The sequence below is a fragment of the Tursiops truncatus genome, chromosome 5, assembly GCF_011762595.2.
Source record: "Tursiops truncatus isolate mTurTru1 chromosome 5, mTurTru1.mat.Y, whole genome shotgun sequence".
Lineage (NCBI taxonomy): Eukaryota > Metazoa > Chordata > Mammalia > Artiodactyla > Delphinidae > Tursiops > Tursiops truncatus.
Window position 1 is genome coordinate 115,791,547 of NC_047038.1, and position 19,612 is coordinate 115,811,158.

At 39.5% G+C, this 19,612-nt stretch overlaps 1 protein-coding gene across 11 annotated transcripts in view; it reads right to left on the bottom strand.

The window, feature by feature from the left end:
* Positions 1–19,612, bottom strand: part of IL15 (interleukin 15) — a 171,978-nt gene that overhangs the window by 45,163 nt on the left and 107,203 nt on the right. For 8 of the 11 annotated variants that reach the window (XR_012332161.1, XM_019926512.3, XM_019926513.3 and 5 more), the window contains one exon: positions 4,600–4,721. The exons of the other annotated variants lie outside the window; for them this stretch is intronic. Coding sequence is in view for 6 of the 8 variants with exons in the window: in XM_019926512.3 (XP_019782071.2) it covers positions 4,600–4,665 (66 nt within the window). In the remaining 2 variants the exon portion in view is untranslated. Of the gene's footprint in view, positions 1–4,599; positions 4,722–19,612 lie in introns of those variants that run through there. 11 annotated transcript variants of the gene reach the window in all.

Sequence of the window (19,612 nt, forward strand, 5' to 3'; positions counted from 1 at the left end):
CTGCCATGCTTATAAAATGTTTAACTCTTTCTTTATTGAGCTGTCTCTCTTTTTTGAAACGTCCAGAATGGCTGTTGAATTTTGTCAAATGAGTAGAAATTAACATGTGATTTTTTTCCCCTTAGATCAACTATTATGATGAATTATTTTAATAGAATTCATAATCTTTCATCCCTGGAATGAACCCTACTTCATCAGGATATATAACCCCTCTAATGAGCTGCTGCTAATAATTTTCTGAAGAGTTTTTCATTGATATTCTTAAATAAAACTGGGAATAGTTTTCTTCTTGTGAAATTCTGACCAAGTTTAGGTGCCAATGATAGTCTCCCTTCATTAAAATAATTTGAGTTTGTATTCCTCTGGAAGGGTTTAAATCACCCTGAAATAATCTCTTCTTGAAAAAAAAATCATTGGATAGGATGTAACTTGCAAATGATGCATACTGTAATATCTAGGTAACCAATCTTGAGTTGTAATCTTGAGTTACAATTTTAAAAGTTACATGTAATATTTAAGGTAACAAATACAAAGAGTAAAACACAATTAAATAATGAAGTAGTAGAGGAAACAGCGATAGTAAAAAGTCGATTCATCCGAATTAAGGCAAGAAAGGAAGAACAAAACTACGTAAAGAGATGGGTCAAATGGAAACAAAGAGTAGACTGGTAGATATAAACACAGCTATATGAGTAATTATATTAAATGAAAATGGATTAAATGCTCTATGTAAAAGACTAAGATTGCCAGATTAAATTAAAAACAAAAATGTAAAACCTGTGGTTTTAGAAGGCACACTTGTAACATAAGGGCAAAGACAGGCTGAAAGTAAATGGAAGGACCAAAAAGCAAGTCATTACAGTTAAAGGACTAAAATTATTCAGTGTTTATTATCTGAGAGAATTCTGGCTGTTAAAATCAATACCAAAAAAATAATTCTTAATTTATTTTCTCAATTCTCAATTGTGTGAAATTCTCAATTGTCTGAAAAATAAACGATACACTTTTTGAATAACTCAGGAATCAGAGAGGAAATCCCAATGGAATTCAGGCAAACAATAAAGATATGAAATCATCATTAGGCACAGAAAAAGGATTCTATTAAATAGAGCAATTCCGGGAAGCAAGAGACGGTAAAAATGGGAAAGCAGCAGGAAAGGGGTGAAGCCCATAGAAGAATGTGACGTGGGGCTTGCCATTCCTAAGTGCGCAGAGCTACAGAAGAGTCACCCCCAGACAGAGGAAGGGGCGAGAATGTGTTACTAATTCCTGCATCCCATTGGTCAAAGATTAGCCAGACAGCCTGTTAACTTGTCCACATTTCCATGTCAGGAGGAAACCCCGGGCAGGAAACTCAGGATGTGAGCAAGTGCCCCCACCCCACCTGTCAGGATGTACCTTGTGGAGTCCATCAGAGATTACAAGAAGGTGCTACGCACCGGTTCTGACCTCTTCCAGCTTTGTCACTGGAAGCTACCACTGAGGGACACAGCCCCTTCCTACCAATGCATTTCCCTCCTTTTTGAAAGATGTGCTTTCTGAGATCTTCTACCCATGGGCACAAAGAATTTTTCTCCATTTCTCCCAGCAATGAATCCCTGTTCAACCTCAGTCCCCACTCAGAACTGGGCTCTTTCCTTCTTGTTGGTGATTGTTGAGAGCTGTCATCACTGGGCCCCCTCCATACTTCCATTCCTCTCTGTCCCTCCAGTGGAACTTCCTGTGCAAATTCTCTAGCCTCAGTTGCTTTTGCCTATACTCCACATGGTTTGGATTTTAGAGCTTTTCACTATCTCTGAGTTTTGCTTTAGACTTAGTTTGTGGGTCTTTCCACAGTCCCATTCTACATGATTTCCGAGAGAATTACATTTGGTCCAATCCCCTGCTCATTATGGAACCAGGAAGGATTGTTTTGTCCATCGCCAGATGAACGGATAAAGAAGATGTGGCACATATATACAATGGAATACTACTCAGCCATAAAAAGAAATGAAATTGAGTTATTTGTAGGAGATGGATGGACCTAGAGACTGTCATACAGAGTGCAGTAAGTCAGAAAGAGAAAAACAAATACCGTACGCTAACACATATATATGGAATCTAAAAAAAAAAAAAAATATGGTTCTGAAGAACCTAGGGGCAGGACAGGAGTAAAGACACAGATGTAGACAATGGACTTGAGGACACAGGGAGGGGGAAAGGTAAGCTGGGACGAAGTGAGAGAGTGGCATGGACATATATACACTACCAAATGTAAAATAGAGAGCTAGTGGGAAGCAGCCTCATAGCACAGGGAGATCAGTTTGGTGCTTTGTGTCCACCTAGAGGGGTGGGATAGGGAGGGTGGGAGGGAGACTCAAGAGGGAGGAGATATGGGAATATATGTTTATGTAGAGTTGATTCACTTTGTTATACAGCAGAAACTAACACACCATTGTAAAGCAATTATACTCCAATAAAGATGTTAAAAAAAAAAAAGCTGTTAATGTCAGCACTGATGAGGATGCAATGTCACCAAGACTCACAAAGGGATGACAAAGATATACATTTGTACATATTTTCTGGAGTATGTCTTGAGCACCATTACAATATTTATAACTTTAAACATTTTAATTCTCCTCCTAGAAAATTTTCCTAATAAAATTTTCAGAAATCTGGTCAGGGATTTATTCAAAAATATATTTACTGAAGTATTATTTTAATAACCACAAATTAACCAGATTATAATCAGTTGTGATATATTTTAAATTGGAGTATTATATACACATTAAAAATAATATTAACTTATGTAGTATCACAGGGAAATGTCACAGTTTATTGTTAAATAGACAACAGTACAAGGCAAATTTTCAATAATTTTTATATCAACCATGTAGAAAAAATAGCCCGGGAAAGAATCATGTAATAAGCTGCCTCTTAGTTATTGCATTACTGGTGATGTTTTTCCCACTTTACACTTTTCTATAGTTTTCACTCATACTATAGTGAGCACATTACTTTGATAATCAGAAAGATAATAAGAAATAAAACAAAAAATAAAAATAAAATCTTGAGACCCTTCCTCACACCAGGTAAGAACAGGTATCACAGGCCTCCACAAATAACCACAACATAATATGATTATTTAAGTACCCAAAAGGAAGCTTTGGTTTTTAAGTACCACAAAGGAAGCTGCTCTGAATTTTTATTAAGAATCCCTAAACTCAAGAAACAACCTACTCAAAAACTAGGAATCAAGGAGAATTCTGAGAAAGAGAAAGCACTTTTTTATGACTTCAAAACAACTCAGGGGAGATTCCTGTTTAATTTCTTGCATATTTCAAGTATGATTTCACTTAAAGAAAATTCCCCTGGCTTTTGCCCCAGAATTGATCATAATGGATTTTTAAAAAATAATATGTTTATTTTCACAAACAGTGACAAGACAATTTAAAGCTATGTTGCTATTACAAAAATGTCCCAGTTCTACTCCTCAACATCCAAAATGCCCTCCTGCTTCTTTGAGCCATCAGTGGTAGCAATACATAAAATGTGTTTAACCCTAAGACTGTCAGTAAGTTATTTCTTGAGTTTAGGGGATTCCCTATAAAAAATCTAGGAAACAGAGCAATTTCAAAGAAGCACATGAAGTTAGAGGATATGTTTTACTTTGTAGGCAATTATAAGCAGAGGACATTTTCTTCACACTTTTTCTTCCAGTTTATATTTACTTCATTATTTTCTGATGCCAGAAATGATTGCACAAGAGAGGAATTACTTGTTTCCTCTTAGGATTCTTATAAAGAGTTTCACTTTTCATAAACCCCTGTATTTACTCTACTGCTTATCCTGATCTATACAAATGATTCAGAAATTTTTCTAAAGGAGTTAAATATTATAACTGAAAGTAAAAATTAAATGCATGTGTTCACTTTATCAAGAAGTCAGTTCCTTTGATTTCCATTTCTGCAGCTTTATTTTGTTTAGTTCTTGAGACTGTACTTGATTTTACATCATTCTCAAACATTTTTCAAAAGTTTCAAACAGTCATTCAAGAACTCTAATCTACATTATTCTCTAATTTCCTTACACTTGTAAAATCATTCAGAAATTTGATAGTTGCATTACATTTATTATTTAACTTTAAGCACCCCAGTTCCTTTAAAATTAACTTAATAATAGAAAAAAGTGAGATGCAGAATGTCTTCATCTAATATGCCAAGGGTTGGCAAACTACGACCCACAGGCCAAACTTCACCGGCCATTTGTTTTTGTAAATAAAGTTTTGTTGGGACAAATCCATGCCCATCCACGTCTACAGCAATAAGGGCAGAGTTTAGTAGTTGCAACAGATATCATTTGGCTGGCAAAGCCTGTCTGGATTTTTTCAGAAAAAATTTGCCCACCTCTGTTATGTGCAGTGTTCTCTGTCCTCAGAAAATGTTTTCAACATTCTATAACAAATGGCATTTTCTTTTTTAACTAAGATGCTCATTTTTTAAAATTCTGGATATATATATATAACATCCCAGGTTTGCCAGATCTTCATTACTACTAATTATACATTATTACATAAATGGGTCTATACTGTATGATGTAATTCTTAAAAGCTTTACTTACATGACCTCCTGTACATTTGCTATCTTCTAACACTGACTTCTTTGTTTCCTGTGACGTCACCAACATAGCACGTGATGGGACATTGTTTTAAAGAACCACATGACCATATGTAGGAATGGATTCTGTAGGAATCAAAGGTAGGATACAAAGATTAAAAATTATGTATTGAATAATCTTAACTTCCTTGAATTTATGATTACTTCTGCATCTGATGATGCTAGAAAAGACAGGAAGACTCATGGAGAAAGCTTCAGAAGTCAATAGAAACTTTTTTAAATTAAGTTTTCCTAAAATCTTCAGTCTTCCTCAGAATTTAACTCACATCCATGTTGACTATAGCTGCTTCATTTGGGAAAAGAAAGTATCATATATCATTTAAAATAAAGATTTTTTTACTCTTTCCCTGGAACTGGTGACCAGAACCAAATGTTGGGGATAAAGAAGCATTAAGTTTCCCACATTCTAAAAAGAATTTTGTTGCTAGGTCCAGCAACCTGCTCCAGGGAGAACTCAGAGGTAGGCAAACCCTTACTATTTCTACTACCTCCAAACCATCAACTCCACCCCAAGACCCCATTCCCAGTCCATATACAGAAGACTAAAATACCAGCATGGGAAGGGAAAGGAAATGATTGGAATCACCAGCGAGGAACATGATGGAAAATGCTATGGGATTATACACAAGAGACTGTGCTATAAACTGAATTGTGTCTCCCCAAAATTCTTATGTTGAAGCCCTAACCCCCATTGTGATGGTATTTGGAGACGGGGCTTTGGGAAGTAATTAGGTTTAAATGAGGTTATAAGGGTGGAGCCCTCATGATGGGATTAGTGCCTTTATGATAAGTGACATCAGAGAGCTTGCTTCCTTCCCCTCTCTCTCCACCACATGAGGACACAGTGAAAAGGCAGCCATCTGCAAGCCAGGAAGGGAGTCCTCACCAGAGAACTCAATCATCTGGCATCTTGATCTTGTACCTTCCAGCCTCCAGAAGTCCAGGTGTGCTATTTTGTTATGGCAGCCTGAGCTGAATAATACAGACTGGCATCACATCCCCTGACTAGACATCATATCAGCTCATGAGATGGTTGATTTGTTCTTAAACCTACATGACTAAAGAAAAAAATAATGAAGAAAAGTATCAAATTTTGCTTCCAGGGTTTGATCCAGCAAAACCGTGTGAGTTTCCCATGGATCAAGACTGGCCTCCTTGCAAGGGGACTCAAAATCAGACCTGGTGGGCTGTACCACCAGGGGAAACTGATGAGAGGGTAGGAAGAGGTTAAGCCTAATCACCTACAGAGGGCTGGTGTGGAGGCCACTACAGGTGTGTGGAAGAACTCACACACATGGCCCACAGGAGAGCCCAACTTTGGAACCTCCTACACAGAAGCTTTCAATGATTCATTCTTGTTATCCAGGAAGAGAAGCAACGACCAACAGAGGATAGCCTAGTTCAGTCAGGAGCCATTTGGCCCATCTGCCCTATGCCACCCTCTTAGTCGCCAACTTCCTGCAGTTAAAATCAGAAGGAGGTTAGAAAGCATGAAGACGTAGACCACACCCTCTTCCCCCAATGGTCCCACAGGCCCAACTTGAGCTGAGGGAATATATGGAGATGAGACCGGAATTTTAAATGGACTAGACAATTCAATAATTGGAAGTGACCAAAATGCTATAGGATCTGACACTTTTGCGAACGGATAATTACAAATGGATTATGAGGGAAGTCGTTCCAGAAACACTGAAGAGTTAGCATAAATAGGTCTTTGATACCACCTGTTACAGAGGAAAAGGGAAGAGGCAATGATTGTTCAGAAAAGAGTAACTCATTTTGGATCAATTTAAGGCAAACTGCTATTCCATCATTTCTCCACTCTCTAGCAATGACTTTTCTAGTTTATTCCCTTTCAAGCTCTCTTTTTAACAATCTCTCACCTCATTCATTACTATTATATAATAATGAGAAGAATAGTAAGAATCCTTATGAAGCTTTTTGTTGAAAGAAAAAAAGATTAAGGTTTTTGAGAAAAATGTCTATTCAATTGAAAAGTTGATCTTAGACACAGCCATCAATCTTAGCTTTTTGTTTTTCATTTTTTCTTTTTTTGCTTTCTTCTCTGCATCATGTTCATATAACAGCCAACTCCTTAGTCCTGGTTTTACTTCCCACTTCTATTATCTCATAAGAACTTTTTCTTAGAGATTTTTCTTGGACATTTTTTCATCCTCTCTACAAACTTTCATCAACTCTATCACGCACACCTAAGAGAGACCTCTTCCTTGGACATTTTTCCTCTTCAACCAAGAAATAAGCTTCCTTGATAGCCCCACAACTGACGAATTCTGCAGGAGGCATGAGTATGAAATTAGCAAATACCCTGAAAGGCACACGATGGGCACTTAGACCCATCTGATTCTCAAATGGAAAGACCCTGAGAACTGCTATGGCTTTTTGGCTACACCTGTTTACCCTGAGCTTCAAAAAGGAGGATGAATACCAACACCTAAGTCTGTGGTTTAAAGCTAGATGGACTCCTGCCTTCCATACCCTATGTAGTTTAATCTTTCAATTATTAGCAATAAGGGTTAATGTTTCTAGGAAGATAGCAGGCTAGCTTCTTCAGGAAACACCTAACAAGGGGTAACCAAAATATTTAAAAGACAAAAAACTTCAATTCAGCTCTGCTGCCATTTTGCCCTAATAATCTGCCTCAAGTTAAGTGACATATTCTTGAAAGCGCTATAACCATGCTCGTTCTCCATCACTGCACAGCCATGATAACAGATTAAGGCTGACCTAATCAGATTGTTGGCCTCTATGTGGCCAACCACATGTTTGGGGAAATTTGTCTCTTATATTGGACTTTAATTAGTACATATTAAATGGAATTAGAAGCAAAGAATGTTAGATACTCCAAAGAACGTCCAGCCAGGCATCCATATTTCATAGAGGAGAAAAAAAAAAAAAAAAAAGGTCCCAAAGAGACCAAATGCCTTTCTCTGACCAGCAAGGGTATCTAAGAATTTATATACATTTTCATAAAAGATGCAAAGATGCTATTCAGAGTTGTAGTGAACACTGAGGCACTCATTACCCCAGCTGAGAGCTCAGAGCTGAGCCTCTCTGCAGAAATGCCCTCAGTGGAAGACAGCTGCCCAGCACAAGGTCACAACCCCGCCCTGGGGGCCTGGCCTCCTTCCCTGGAGTTGGAATATCCCTGAAGGGTCATCACAGCTTCACAGCACTCCCCGTGGGACTGACTGGCTGAGGCTTCTGCTGCAACTGCATCCCAGTTCAACTTCTCCCTCTACCCACTTACTTCCATTCCCCCTCACTTCCATCAAGTGTTGGTCCTGAGAACATGCCCCATTGAGTCTCCTGCATGTACATTTCTATCTCAGAGTCTGCTTCCCAGGGAACCCAACCTACAAAAAGAGTATATGCTCTTTCTTGAGAAAATGTATGGTTGAGAAACACTTGGATTAATCTGACATAGATTATGGCGGGACCCCCTTTAATTTGACAATGTGCACTGTGAACCTCCAATGAATACACAGAGTCACCGGAAGTTATTTAGTCTCAGAAGCCACTTTTTACATTGAACATCTTCTGAGACTTGTGTTCTGTGGAATATGTTCTGGGGAACATGAATGCAGTTCACTCTAGCTCACATGAGAATATAATTGTTAAAGTTACTCATGTCAGTATTTCCTGTAATGGCAAAAGAATGGAAATAACAATGGAGGAATGATAAACAATAAAAAACAATAGAGGAAACAAAAATAACAATAGAGGAATGTTTAAATTATGATATGTCCATTTAATGAAATATTATGCATCCATAGAAAGAAAATGAGAAATTCTTTAAGTACTAGAATGAAAAAATATCCAAGGTATATTTTTCAAGTCCAAACAGCAAGGTTAGGCAGTAGTATGTAAGTGTTTTTAAAAAGGGGAAGGATTAAATATATGTGTACATTTTCTTGTGTGTGCACAAAATATTTGTAAAGACACATACTAGAAAATGATAGCGCTAGTTGTTTCTACAGGAGGAAATTAAAAGCACTTTGACCTTTGAATTTTAAATGATAGAAATGGATGACCTCTTCAAAAAATTAACATATTACAAATTAAAAGCAAAACACTATAAAGTAATAAATAGCAGACATTTAAATATTTTGTCTAATCATATATGAAGAAACTCTGGAAAAAAATGTATAACATCCTCTACAAAGTTACTTAGACTGTGAACTCCTTCAAGATGGGAACCATATCTTATTCATTTATTCATAAGGGCTGAAGCCTAGCAGAGTGCCTGAACCAGAGGAGCCAATCATTTGTTTGCTTTTTAATTGAATCCTATTGCTTCTAAACAGCAATACATTTAAAACAGCCCTTCCTCCCTTCCTTCCTCCCTCCCTCCCTCCCTCCCTCCCTCCCTCCTTCCTTCCTTCCTTTCCTTCTAAAATCAATATTTTTTTAAAATGTGGGATCCAGGGAAGCTCTAGAAATGGAGAAAGAACTGCACATTCTCTTAACGTATTTTCCTGGTTTGGTTTTCCCCTTATTAGCCTATACCCAGAAACATTTAAAAAGTATCTGAAGCTGTGCTGTCCGATACAATAGCCACTAGCCATATGTGGCTGTTTTAAAATAAACGTAAATTAATTAAAATAAAATAAAACTAGAAATTGACATCCTCAGTTGAGCCGGCCACATTTCAAGTGCCCAAAAGTCACACGAGGTTAGTGGCTACCATACTGGACACAGCAGACAGAGAACATTTTCATCACTGCAGAAACTTCTGGATAGCACTGACCTAGGTATAGTACAGAAATTTGTTTCAGACATATCTGGGTTGAATTCCAACTTAGACACTTACTAACGGTAAGGTTTAGGGAAAGTTAGTCTCTCAGAGCCTCAGTTTCCTCATCTATAGAATAGGGAAAATAAGAATACTGGGTCATTGTGAGGTTCACGTGAGCTCCTTCATGCAGACTACACAGGACACAGTGAACATGTAAAATGTTACCTCTCAGCCATCATCACTACTGTGAATGTAACACCTCACCAAGAACCAGTCATCTCATTCCTCACAATCGGGCTCTTCCACCCCTCCCATAGGACTGGAAAGAGACAAAGTGGTCTTTAACATCCTCACAGTCTAGTTCAGTGTTATTCAAGTGCCAGTTTACAATGAAGAAAGCTTGCACTGGGAATTCCCTAGTGGTCCAGGCGTTAGCACTCCTTTCTCACTGCCGGGGCCCCAGGTTCAATCCCGCAAGCTGTGCAATGTAGCCAAAATAAATAAATAAATAAATAAATTTAAAGAGAGAAAAAAAAGCTTGCTCTAATTCCTTCTTCAGAAAAGTCTTACTAGGAAAAAAGAAATGCGGATGAACTAGTCAGATGAACTAAACATGTGCTAGTGATGTGGTGAATTTACATTCTGGGGCAAGCTCTTTATTGGGTCAAATTCTGGGAACAAACATTTTCATATGTTAGATTGCAGTGGTCTAGTTGGGGACACATAAACCCCTTGATAGGATTTTAAAATTCTCACAGAGAAGTCTGTTAAACTTTTCCATGAGTAGGGCAAAATCTAAGACAACAGAATTGAAGGGGAAAAGACAGTTGGGTCAGTCCAGATGAGGTTTTTATAGTGAGTGTATTTGAGCTCAGTTCTGAAGAACAGAAAAATCATGATGAGGAAAGAAAGAGAAGTGGAGAAGAATAACAAAGGAATAATACCCAGAGAAAGGAAAGAGAAAGATGGGAGAGAAGACTTGTAGCTTTAGCCTTTCAAGAACAAAGCAATATTTTCCTTGTATCCCATAAGCCAAGACACTCCCTTGTTAACTTATGGCTTCCGAAAGAGAAAACCAGAGAGACTTGAATTTAGTAGCGGCCAGCTTGGGCCTTTTTAGTCCTACTAGGCAGTATCTTCATATAACTGGAATATGAAATATATATAATTTTAAACTCTAAAATTATACATGGAAAGCTATTCTGGTGACTTTCTGACCCTTCAAATATTTGCAGTTAAAGATAAATGAGCCCCAAACCACGAAGTTCCTAAGTATGTGTCTATAAAATGAATGTTCTGCTTTTGCCTTCTTCAGGTATTTATATAAAAAGATCTATATAAAAATTATTCCTCATCATAAAAATAAGCCAATCATTACTAAACAGTTTTCCAGTTCTGCCACTATAGAAAACTGTTTAACGATTAAAGTGTATGTTGTGATTTATAACCGCCGTAACGGCACCAATCTCTACATGATTGCTTGGTGCTGCCACGGAGCACATACCTCATCTGTTGTGGCATGAAATGCGCCATGTGACAATTTATAATGATGCACAATTTCTTATTACCTACTGATAATAACCTATCAGTGAAAACAACAGCTTAATTATATAGCACATCTCCTGCTGGCAAATAACTGGATTCAAACATCTCTCTCGCTTCTCACCAATCCCTAACAGAAGCAAAGAGGTATGATTACCACAATCCTCAGAAACAACACTTACAATTAAGTAAAAATAAAAAAATTGTTTAAAAAGCTAAGGCAAAGCTGCTCTTTTATTTATTAAATACAGATGTACTTTAGACCAATAATTCCTCAGTCCCCTGTTTCCAGTTCACTACAGCTGGTTACCATTCTCCTATTGTTTTATTTTTCTTGCTGATTAGGCCTCTGGTATTTCCCATTCCAAATATTTGGTTCTTTATGAAATTATGAAATTTCCCATTCCAAATATTTGGCTCTTTATGAAATGGATCAAATGATTTACCCTGAACTTTGAATCCCTAAATCAACACCGTGGCCATAGATTTGCTATAGTAATCCCGAATGTCTTGTTTCTACGGCATTGCTGGTGGGCTCCTTCCTGACAAGCAGACTAAACTTCTCAAGTCTACAGAGCAAAGCAGTAGTGCTTACAAAACTCCTAGGAAGCTGGCTGTCTCTGTTAATAAAGTTTATTTAAAATCTGGCAGAGGGACTTCCCTGGCGGTCCAGTGGTTAAGACTCCGGGCTTCTACTGCAGGAGGCCCAGGTTTGATCCCTGGCGGGGGAACTAAGATCTCACATGCCGCACGCGGTGTGGACAAAAACATAAAATAAAATGAAATAAATTTAAAATCATGTAATTGTGTCTCCTTTATAAAAAAAAATTGACAGAGTGCTTACACTCCTGAGTTCTAGTGTGGACCATGTGGCTGCTGGCCTTCTTTTCCCTGGACTGGATGGTAGAACTTGTCTACCTTTTCAGCACTGCTGGTTCTTTCTTCTCCACCAGGGCTGTGTCCTTACCTGGGACACAGCTAACAGAATAGCTACCCCCAGATGGGGAGACTTAATCAGTTTTAGTTCTTTACCTTCTCTTTCATTGGTCTCCTTAAATATTCTTATTTAAATACTACTTACTAAAACTACCACTATGAATAGATTGCCATTCCTTTATTCTTTCTAATCTTTGCTTTCCATTTTTCTCTGCTTTCTACTTCTTCCATGCTCCTCAGCTTTTGTGCCAAGAAAACGGGCTGTATAGGCATCATCAAATATTCAGTGTGCCTCTACGGGGTTGAAATACTCAATTATTTCTATGGGATTACATATTTTTTATAGTCTTTTAAGATTCTGACCCTTTTTGCTGGGTGTACTTGTACAGGATGCCCAAGATGACTGTATTTTTGTAAAGTGTTAGATTTCTTTTGAGGGCTTTTTTGTTTGTTTTCAGAGGGGGTTATGAAGAGGTAAATGTGGGTAGCTGCTTCTTGCACCAGAGCCATCCCTAAATAACAGAGGCTGCACTATTAACTTAAATGACCAAATTACTCACAAGAAGATACTTTGACAAACATGGAATGAGAACAAAGGAAACTGTAAAGTCTTGAAGAATATATCTACAACATAAAAAATTATCACCAGGGAAATCCCTGGTGGTGCAGTGGTTAGGACTCTGCACTTCCACTGCAGGGTCATGGGTACGATCCCTGGTCCGGGAACTAAGATCCCGGAAGCCATGTATGGCGTGGCCAAAAAAAAGAAAGAAAATTATCTCCATTAGGCTATAGGATATAGCCTTCTAAACAATTAGCATTAAATGTGTCACTACCATGTGCTGGGACCACAACATTAATTTTTATAGAAATAGAATCTGTCTCTTTGGACTCGTGTAAACAACGGCGGTGGTCACCATCTTTTCTTTTACTAGACTCCATACACAATACCATCTTTCCCTTCTATTCATCATTAGAACGTTATGATGTTCATGTAATATTGAGATTGAAGGCTCCTTGATGAAATCTGGAGCCTCTCTAACCTTATCAAAACCATGGAATGGACTGGAAACCTACAGACTACAGCCCTGGTCTTGGTTCTGTCTGTAGACAGCTATGTGACCACAGCAAGGTAGTTCATGTTTCTTAACCTTCGTTTCTTTATCTTTAAAATAGGGAGGTGTAATTGGATGGTGTCTAAAGTCCCTTCCAGTGCCTAAGTACACCTTAATAAAGGTCACAGGTCAGTTACCAGCATATTGTCAAATTCATCCATGTTATATTAATCCTCAATACCACCTGATTTGAACCTGAAGGAATTCCTCTGGTCTAAACATCTTAATTTTCCAGAAGAGAAAAAAAACGTGAAGAGAAACTGAATGTCTTGTCCAGTGTTCCACAAATAGGTAAAACTGGGGTCTACCATGTGTCTTGGATGCCCAGTTTAATCCTTCACCAGCAGTTCATTCAGCTAATAGGGAGCACAAGGCATGTGCTCTGCACTGTGCTGCTTCAACATATGAGCTTCAATTACAAACCAGGTCTACTCATCCCTAAAATCTAGGGTTACAATACGCTTGGGGCTTTCAACCCCATACGTAATGATGATAACTAAAGGGAAGTATTGGTAGATTTTGAATCATTTTAATTTCACACCTTAGATCTAACAATCCTGCACCAGCAGCACCACCGGCAAAATGTTGCTCCAATGCCACTTACTTCACTCCACTTATTTCCAAATAACTACTTTCTTGAGTCAGAACAACTCAGGTAAACATGCCACCCATAACTTCCCTGAATAAGCTCTGCTTCTTTCTCACTGTCACCCAATTAACAGCTTTCTACCTTTGAGGAACGGGGAAGATGGAAATTTCACAATCTCCTTTACACTGTGGCCACGACACCACACTCTGGCTTTTATACTGGGACCTCTGGGATCTTGGTCCAATGTGGCTTCATGATAATAATGGCAAATATGATTATATATTTACACATTTACTGTTTCTTGAATAAATCGGTTGGGAGGAAGGAGAATGATTCATCTTAGGCAGTTCCTAGTTAGATTAAGGATCAGCAAGGGCAGCTGGCTCCCTCTTTGGAAATCTGCCTGATGGGTTCTGGAGAAATCAGATGGTTTTTAGAATGCCAAGGCATGCTCAGGAACTAATTCCACATCTGGGAAAATCCCTTGAGAGACAGAGGAAATTGGATCTCATTTTGGCAGCCCAAAGCTAGACAGAGTTGGGGACCAGAAGTGGAGGATGAGATGAGGAGGGAGGTTCTAGTTGCTGTATCCTGTTCCCTCCCTCCTCTTCCCTGAAAGATAGGATTAGGAGATGCCTGCTTCACTTGACTGACACTTGCTGGCTGGGCCTGGATTGTGGGGCACTCAGAAAACTGTCAACATAATTGCATAAGCCCATACCCTGAGTCCAAGTAATTGCTCTTTCCATCACTACTACCAGACAGTGGGGTACCAACAGCAAGAGACTGGGAAGGATCCTTTGGAAACAAGGTATCGGAAGAGTGGAGAGTTGTGGAGCTGTTAAATCCAGAGGCAACAGTAAAGGGTCTTCAACCTGAAGGGTGCCCCAACCAACACATGTGGAGAACCACAGCTACGGCCAAGGGCTTTGTCTTTTGGCTGATAACATTAGGCTAACAATGATCTCAACTGAAGAGAGACAAACTTATAGGGAAGAATATATAGTGGGAACTCCATAAAAGAGTGACAAAGCCTGGAAAAAAGTAAGCCAGATGGGGAAAGCCTACGGAACAGATAAGGATTTAAACCAGAATTTTTTAAAATAGTAAATTCCCTGTAGAACAGTAAGAAGTATTTTGGAAACATGAATCAGGAGGAAGAAATGATGAAGAAATAACTGGGTATAATAAATATTTTAAAAATAAGTGATAAAGTAAGGAATTAAGTAAATAGCTTGAATGCCGGAATGAATACTGCTGGACAGTGAAAGAATGAGCTACACGGTTAGATCAGGCACTGTCCTCAGAGGCTTCAGGGACAAACGACTAGAAGGGGAAAATGAAGGAAGACTCAAACGACATAGAGGATGAAAGCAGAAATTTCAACTTCTATCCACTTGCGGTCTGGCAAAAAAAAGGGGGGAGGGCATAAATGAGAAAATAATTATCAGAATTTTTCTAAAATTGCAAATATAAGACCTCAAAATAAAGAAGACAATAGAGTGGCAAAGAACATAAATTAAAAACAAAGCCAGACTCAGTCGGGAATATTTTAGTGGCATTCAAGAACAGTCAGGCCAAGCAGAAACTTCAGAAATATTCATTAGCGTGAAAGTGGACAAAGTTCAGACAGACATCAGGTCCTTGAAAGAAACAACAGATGCAAGAAGACAGTGGAGCAGAGACCCTACAATGTTGAAGAAAAATAACCTTGTAGCTAGAATTAAATATCCAGGGAAACCATTATTTAAATGTGCAGACAAAATTAATATAGCCACAGGCATATGATATCTCTGAAGAATTGACCCTTCATTGATCCTGTTTGAACTAATTTTTGGAGGAAGCAGAAAGATATAGGAAGCAAAGATAAGTAAAGAACTTAGAGTCTACTACTGTTTAAATAAGCAAAACAAATAAAGCACTTAGAATACTGCTTAGCACGCAGTAAGTACTCAGTGAAAATGAGCTGTTAACTCTTATCTCTGTCTTCAGTACTCTCTTAAATAGTTGCATAGAAACCAATATCCTCATCGTTTCTCAAGACGAAAGAAAATGCTGTTTAAAGTTCTATGTTAAGGGGAAGGTCTTCAAGATGGTGGAGGAGTAAGACATGGAGATCACCTTGCTCTCCACAAATACATCAGAAGTACATCTGCATGTGGAACAACTCCTACAGAACACCTACTGAACGCTGGCAGAAGACCTCAGACCTCCCAAAAGGCAAGAAACCCCCCACGTACCTGGGTAGGGCAAAAGAAAAAAGAAAAAGCAGAGACAAAAGAACAGGGGTGGGACCTGCACCAGTGGGAGGGAGCTGTGAGGGAGGAAAGGTTTCCACACACTAGGAAGCCCCTTCGCAGGCGGAGACTGCGGGTGGCGGAGGGGGGAAGCTTCGGAGCCACGGAGGAGAGCACAGCAACAGGGGTGCAGAGGGCAACGTAGAGAGATTCCCGCACAGAGGATCGGTGTCAACCAGCACTCACCAGCCTGAGAGGCTTGTCTGCTCACCCGCCGGGGCAGGCGGGGCTGGGAGTTGAGGCTCCGGTTTCGGCTTCGTAGTTCAAATCCCACGGAGAGGACTGGGGTTGGCTGCGTGAACACAGCCTGAAGGCGGGTAGTGCAACACAGCTAGCCGGGAGGGAGACTGGGAAGAATTCTGCACCTGCCTAAGAGTTAAGAGACCATTGTTTTGGGGTGCACGAGGAGAGGGAATTCAGAGCACAGACTAAACGAGCTCCAGAGAAGGGCACAGGCCGTGGCTATCAGCGCGGACACCAGAGACGGGCTTGAAATGCTAAGGCTGCTACTGCAGCCACAAAGAAGCCTGTGTGCGAGCACAGGTCACTCTCCACACCTCTGCTCCCGGGAGCCTGTGCAGCCCGCCACTGCCAGGGTCCCGTGATCCAGGGACAGCTGCCCCAGGAGAACACACAACGTGCCTCAGGTTGGTGCAATGTCACGCCGGCCTCTGCCACTGCAGGCTCACCCCACATTCTGTACCCCTCCCTCTCCCTGGCCAGAATAAGCCAGAGCCCCCGAATCAGCGGCTCCTTTAACCCCGTCCTGTCTGGGCGAAGAACAGACAACAGAGGGCGACCTACATGCAGAGGCGGGGCCAAATCCAAAGCTGAACCCCGGCAGCTGTGCGAACAAAGAAGAGAAAGGGAAATCTCTCCCAGCAGCCTCAAGAGCAGTGGATTAAATCCCCACAATCAACCTGATGTACCCTGCATCTGTGGAATACCTGAATAGACAACGAATCATCCCAAAACTGAGGCAGTGGACTTTGGGAACAACTCTAGACTTGGGGTTTGCTGTATGAGACTGACAAGTTTCTGAATTTTATGTTTATCTTAGTATAGTTTTTAGCACTTGTTATCATTGGTGGATTTGTTTATTGGTTTGGTTGTGCCCTTTTTTTAATTACTTAAAAAATTTTAATAATTTTTTTATTTTAATAACTTTATTTAACTTATTAATTTATTAATTAATTTATCCCTTTTCTTCAGAGCCGTGTGGCTGACAGGGTATTGGTGCTCCGGCTGGGTGTCAGGCCTGAGCCTCTGAGGTGGGAGAGCTGAGTTCAGGACATTGGAACAAGAGAGAACACCCGGCCCCACGTAATATCAATCAGTGAGAGATCTCCCAGAGATTGTCAATGCAAAGACCCAGCTCCAATCAACGACCATCAGGCTTCAGTGCTGGACACCCTATGCCAAACAACTAGCAAGACAGGAACACAACCCCATCCATTAGCACAGAGACTGCCTAAAACCATAATAACTTCATAGACACCCCAAAACACACCACCAGACGTGGTCCTGTACACCAGAAAGACAAGAACCAGCCACATCCACCAGAACACAGGCACCAGTCCCCTCCACCAGGAAGCCTACACAACCCACTAAATCAACCTTACCCACTACGTGCAGACACCAAAAACAATGGGAACTAAAAACCAGCAGCCTGCGAAAAGGAGATCCCAAACACAGTAAGTTAAACAAAGTGAGAAGACAGAGAAATACACAACAGATGAAGGAGCAAGGTAAAAACCCACCAGACCAAACAAATGAAGAGGAAATAGGTAGTCTACCTGAAAAAGAATTCAGAGTAATGACAGTAAAGATGATCCAAAACCTTGGAAATAGAATGGAGAAAATAAAAGAAACATTTAACCATGACCTAGAAGAACTAAACAGCAAACAAACAATGATGAACACAATAAATGAAATTAAAAATCCTCTAGAAGGGACCCATAGCAGAATAACTGAGGCAGAAGAACGGATAAGTGACCTGGAAGATAAAATACTAGAAATAACTGCTGCAGAGCAGAATAAAGAATGAAAAGAATTGAGGAGAGTCTCAGAGACCTCTGTGACAGCATTGAATGCATCAACATTCAAATTATAGGGGTAACAGAAGAGGAAGAGAGAAAGAAATGGACTGAGAAAATATTTGAAGAGATTATACGTGAAAACTTCCCTAATGTGTGAAACAAAATAGTCAATCAAGTCCAGGAAATGCAGAGAGTCCCATGCAGGATAAATCCAAGGAGAAACATGCCAACACACATATTAATCAAACTGTCAAAAATTAAATACAAAGAAAAAATATTAAAAGCAGCAAGGGAAAAGCAACAAATAACATACAACAGAATCCCCATAAGGTTAACAGCTGATCTTTCAGCAGAAACTCTCCAATCCAGAAGGGAGTGGCAGGACATATTTAAAGTGATGAAAGAGAAAAACCTACAACCAAGATTACTCTACCGAGCAAGGATCTCATTCATATTTGACAGAGAAATTAAAACCTTTACAGACAAGAAAATGTTAAGAGAATTCAGCACCACCAAACCAGCTTTGCAACAAATGCTAAAGGAACTTCCCTAGGTGGGAAAAACAAGAGAAGGAAAGGACCTACAAAAACAAACCCAAAACAATTAAGAAAATGGTCATAAGAACATACATATAGATAATTACCAACAATGTAAATGGATTAAATGCTCCAACCAAAAGACACAGACTGGCTGAATGGATGTAAAAACAAGACCCATATATATGCTGTATACAAAGACCCACTTCAGACCTAGGGACACATACAGACTGAAAGTGAGGGGATAGAGAAAGATATTCCATGCAAATGGAAATCAAAAGAAAGCTGGAGTAGCAATTCTCATATCAGACAAAATAGACTTTAAAATAAAGACTATTACAAGAGACAAAGAAGGACACTACATAGTGATCAAGGAATCAATCCAAGAAGATATAACAATTGTAAATATTTATTCACCCCATATAGGAGAACCTCAAAACATAAGGCAAATGCTAACAGCTGTAAAAGGGGAAATCGACAGTAACACAATAATAGTAGGGGACTTTAACACCCCACTTTCACCAATGGACAGATCATCAAAAATGAAAATCAATAAGGAAACACAAGCTTTAAATGACACATTAAACAAGATGGACTTAATTGATTTTTACAGGACAATCCATCCAAAAACAACAGGATACACTTTCTTCTCAAGTGCTCATGGAACATTCTCCAGGAGAGATCATATCTTGGATCACAAATCAAGCCTTGGTAAATTTAAGAAAATTGAAATCGGGGGCTTCCCTGGTGGCGCAGTGGTTGAGAATCTGCCTGCCAATGCAGGGGACACGGGTTCGTGCCCCGGTCTGGGAAGATCCCACATGACATGGAACGGCTAGGCCCATGAGCCATGGCCGCTGAGCCTGTGTGTCCAGAGCCTGTGCTCTGCAACGGGAGAGGCCACAACAGTGAGAGGCCCGTGTACTGCAAAAAAAAAAAAAAAAAAAAAAATACAAACATATGGAGGCTAAACAATACACTACTAAATAACCAAGAGATCACTGAAGAAATCAATGAGGAAATCAAAAAATACCTAGAAACAAATGACAGTCAAAACAAGATGACCCAAAACCTATGGGATGAAGCAGAAGCAATTCTAAGAGGGAAGTTTATAGCAATACAATCCTACCACAAGAAACAAGAAACA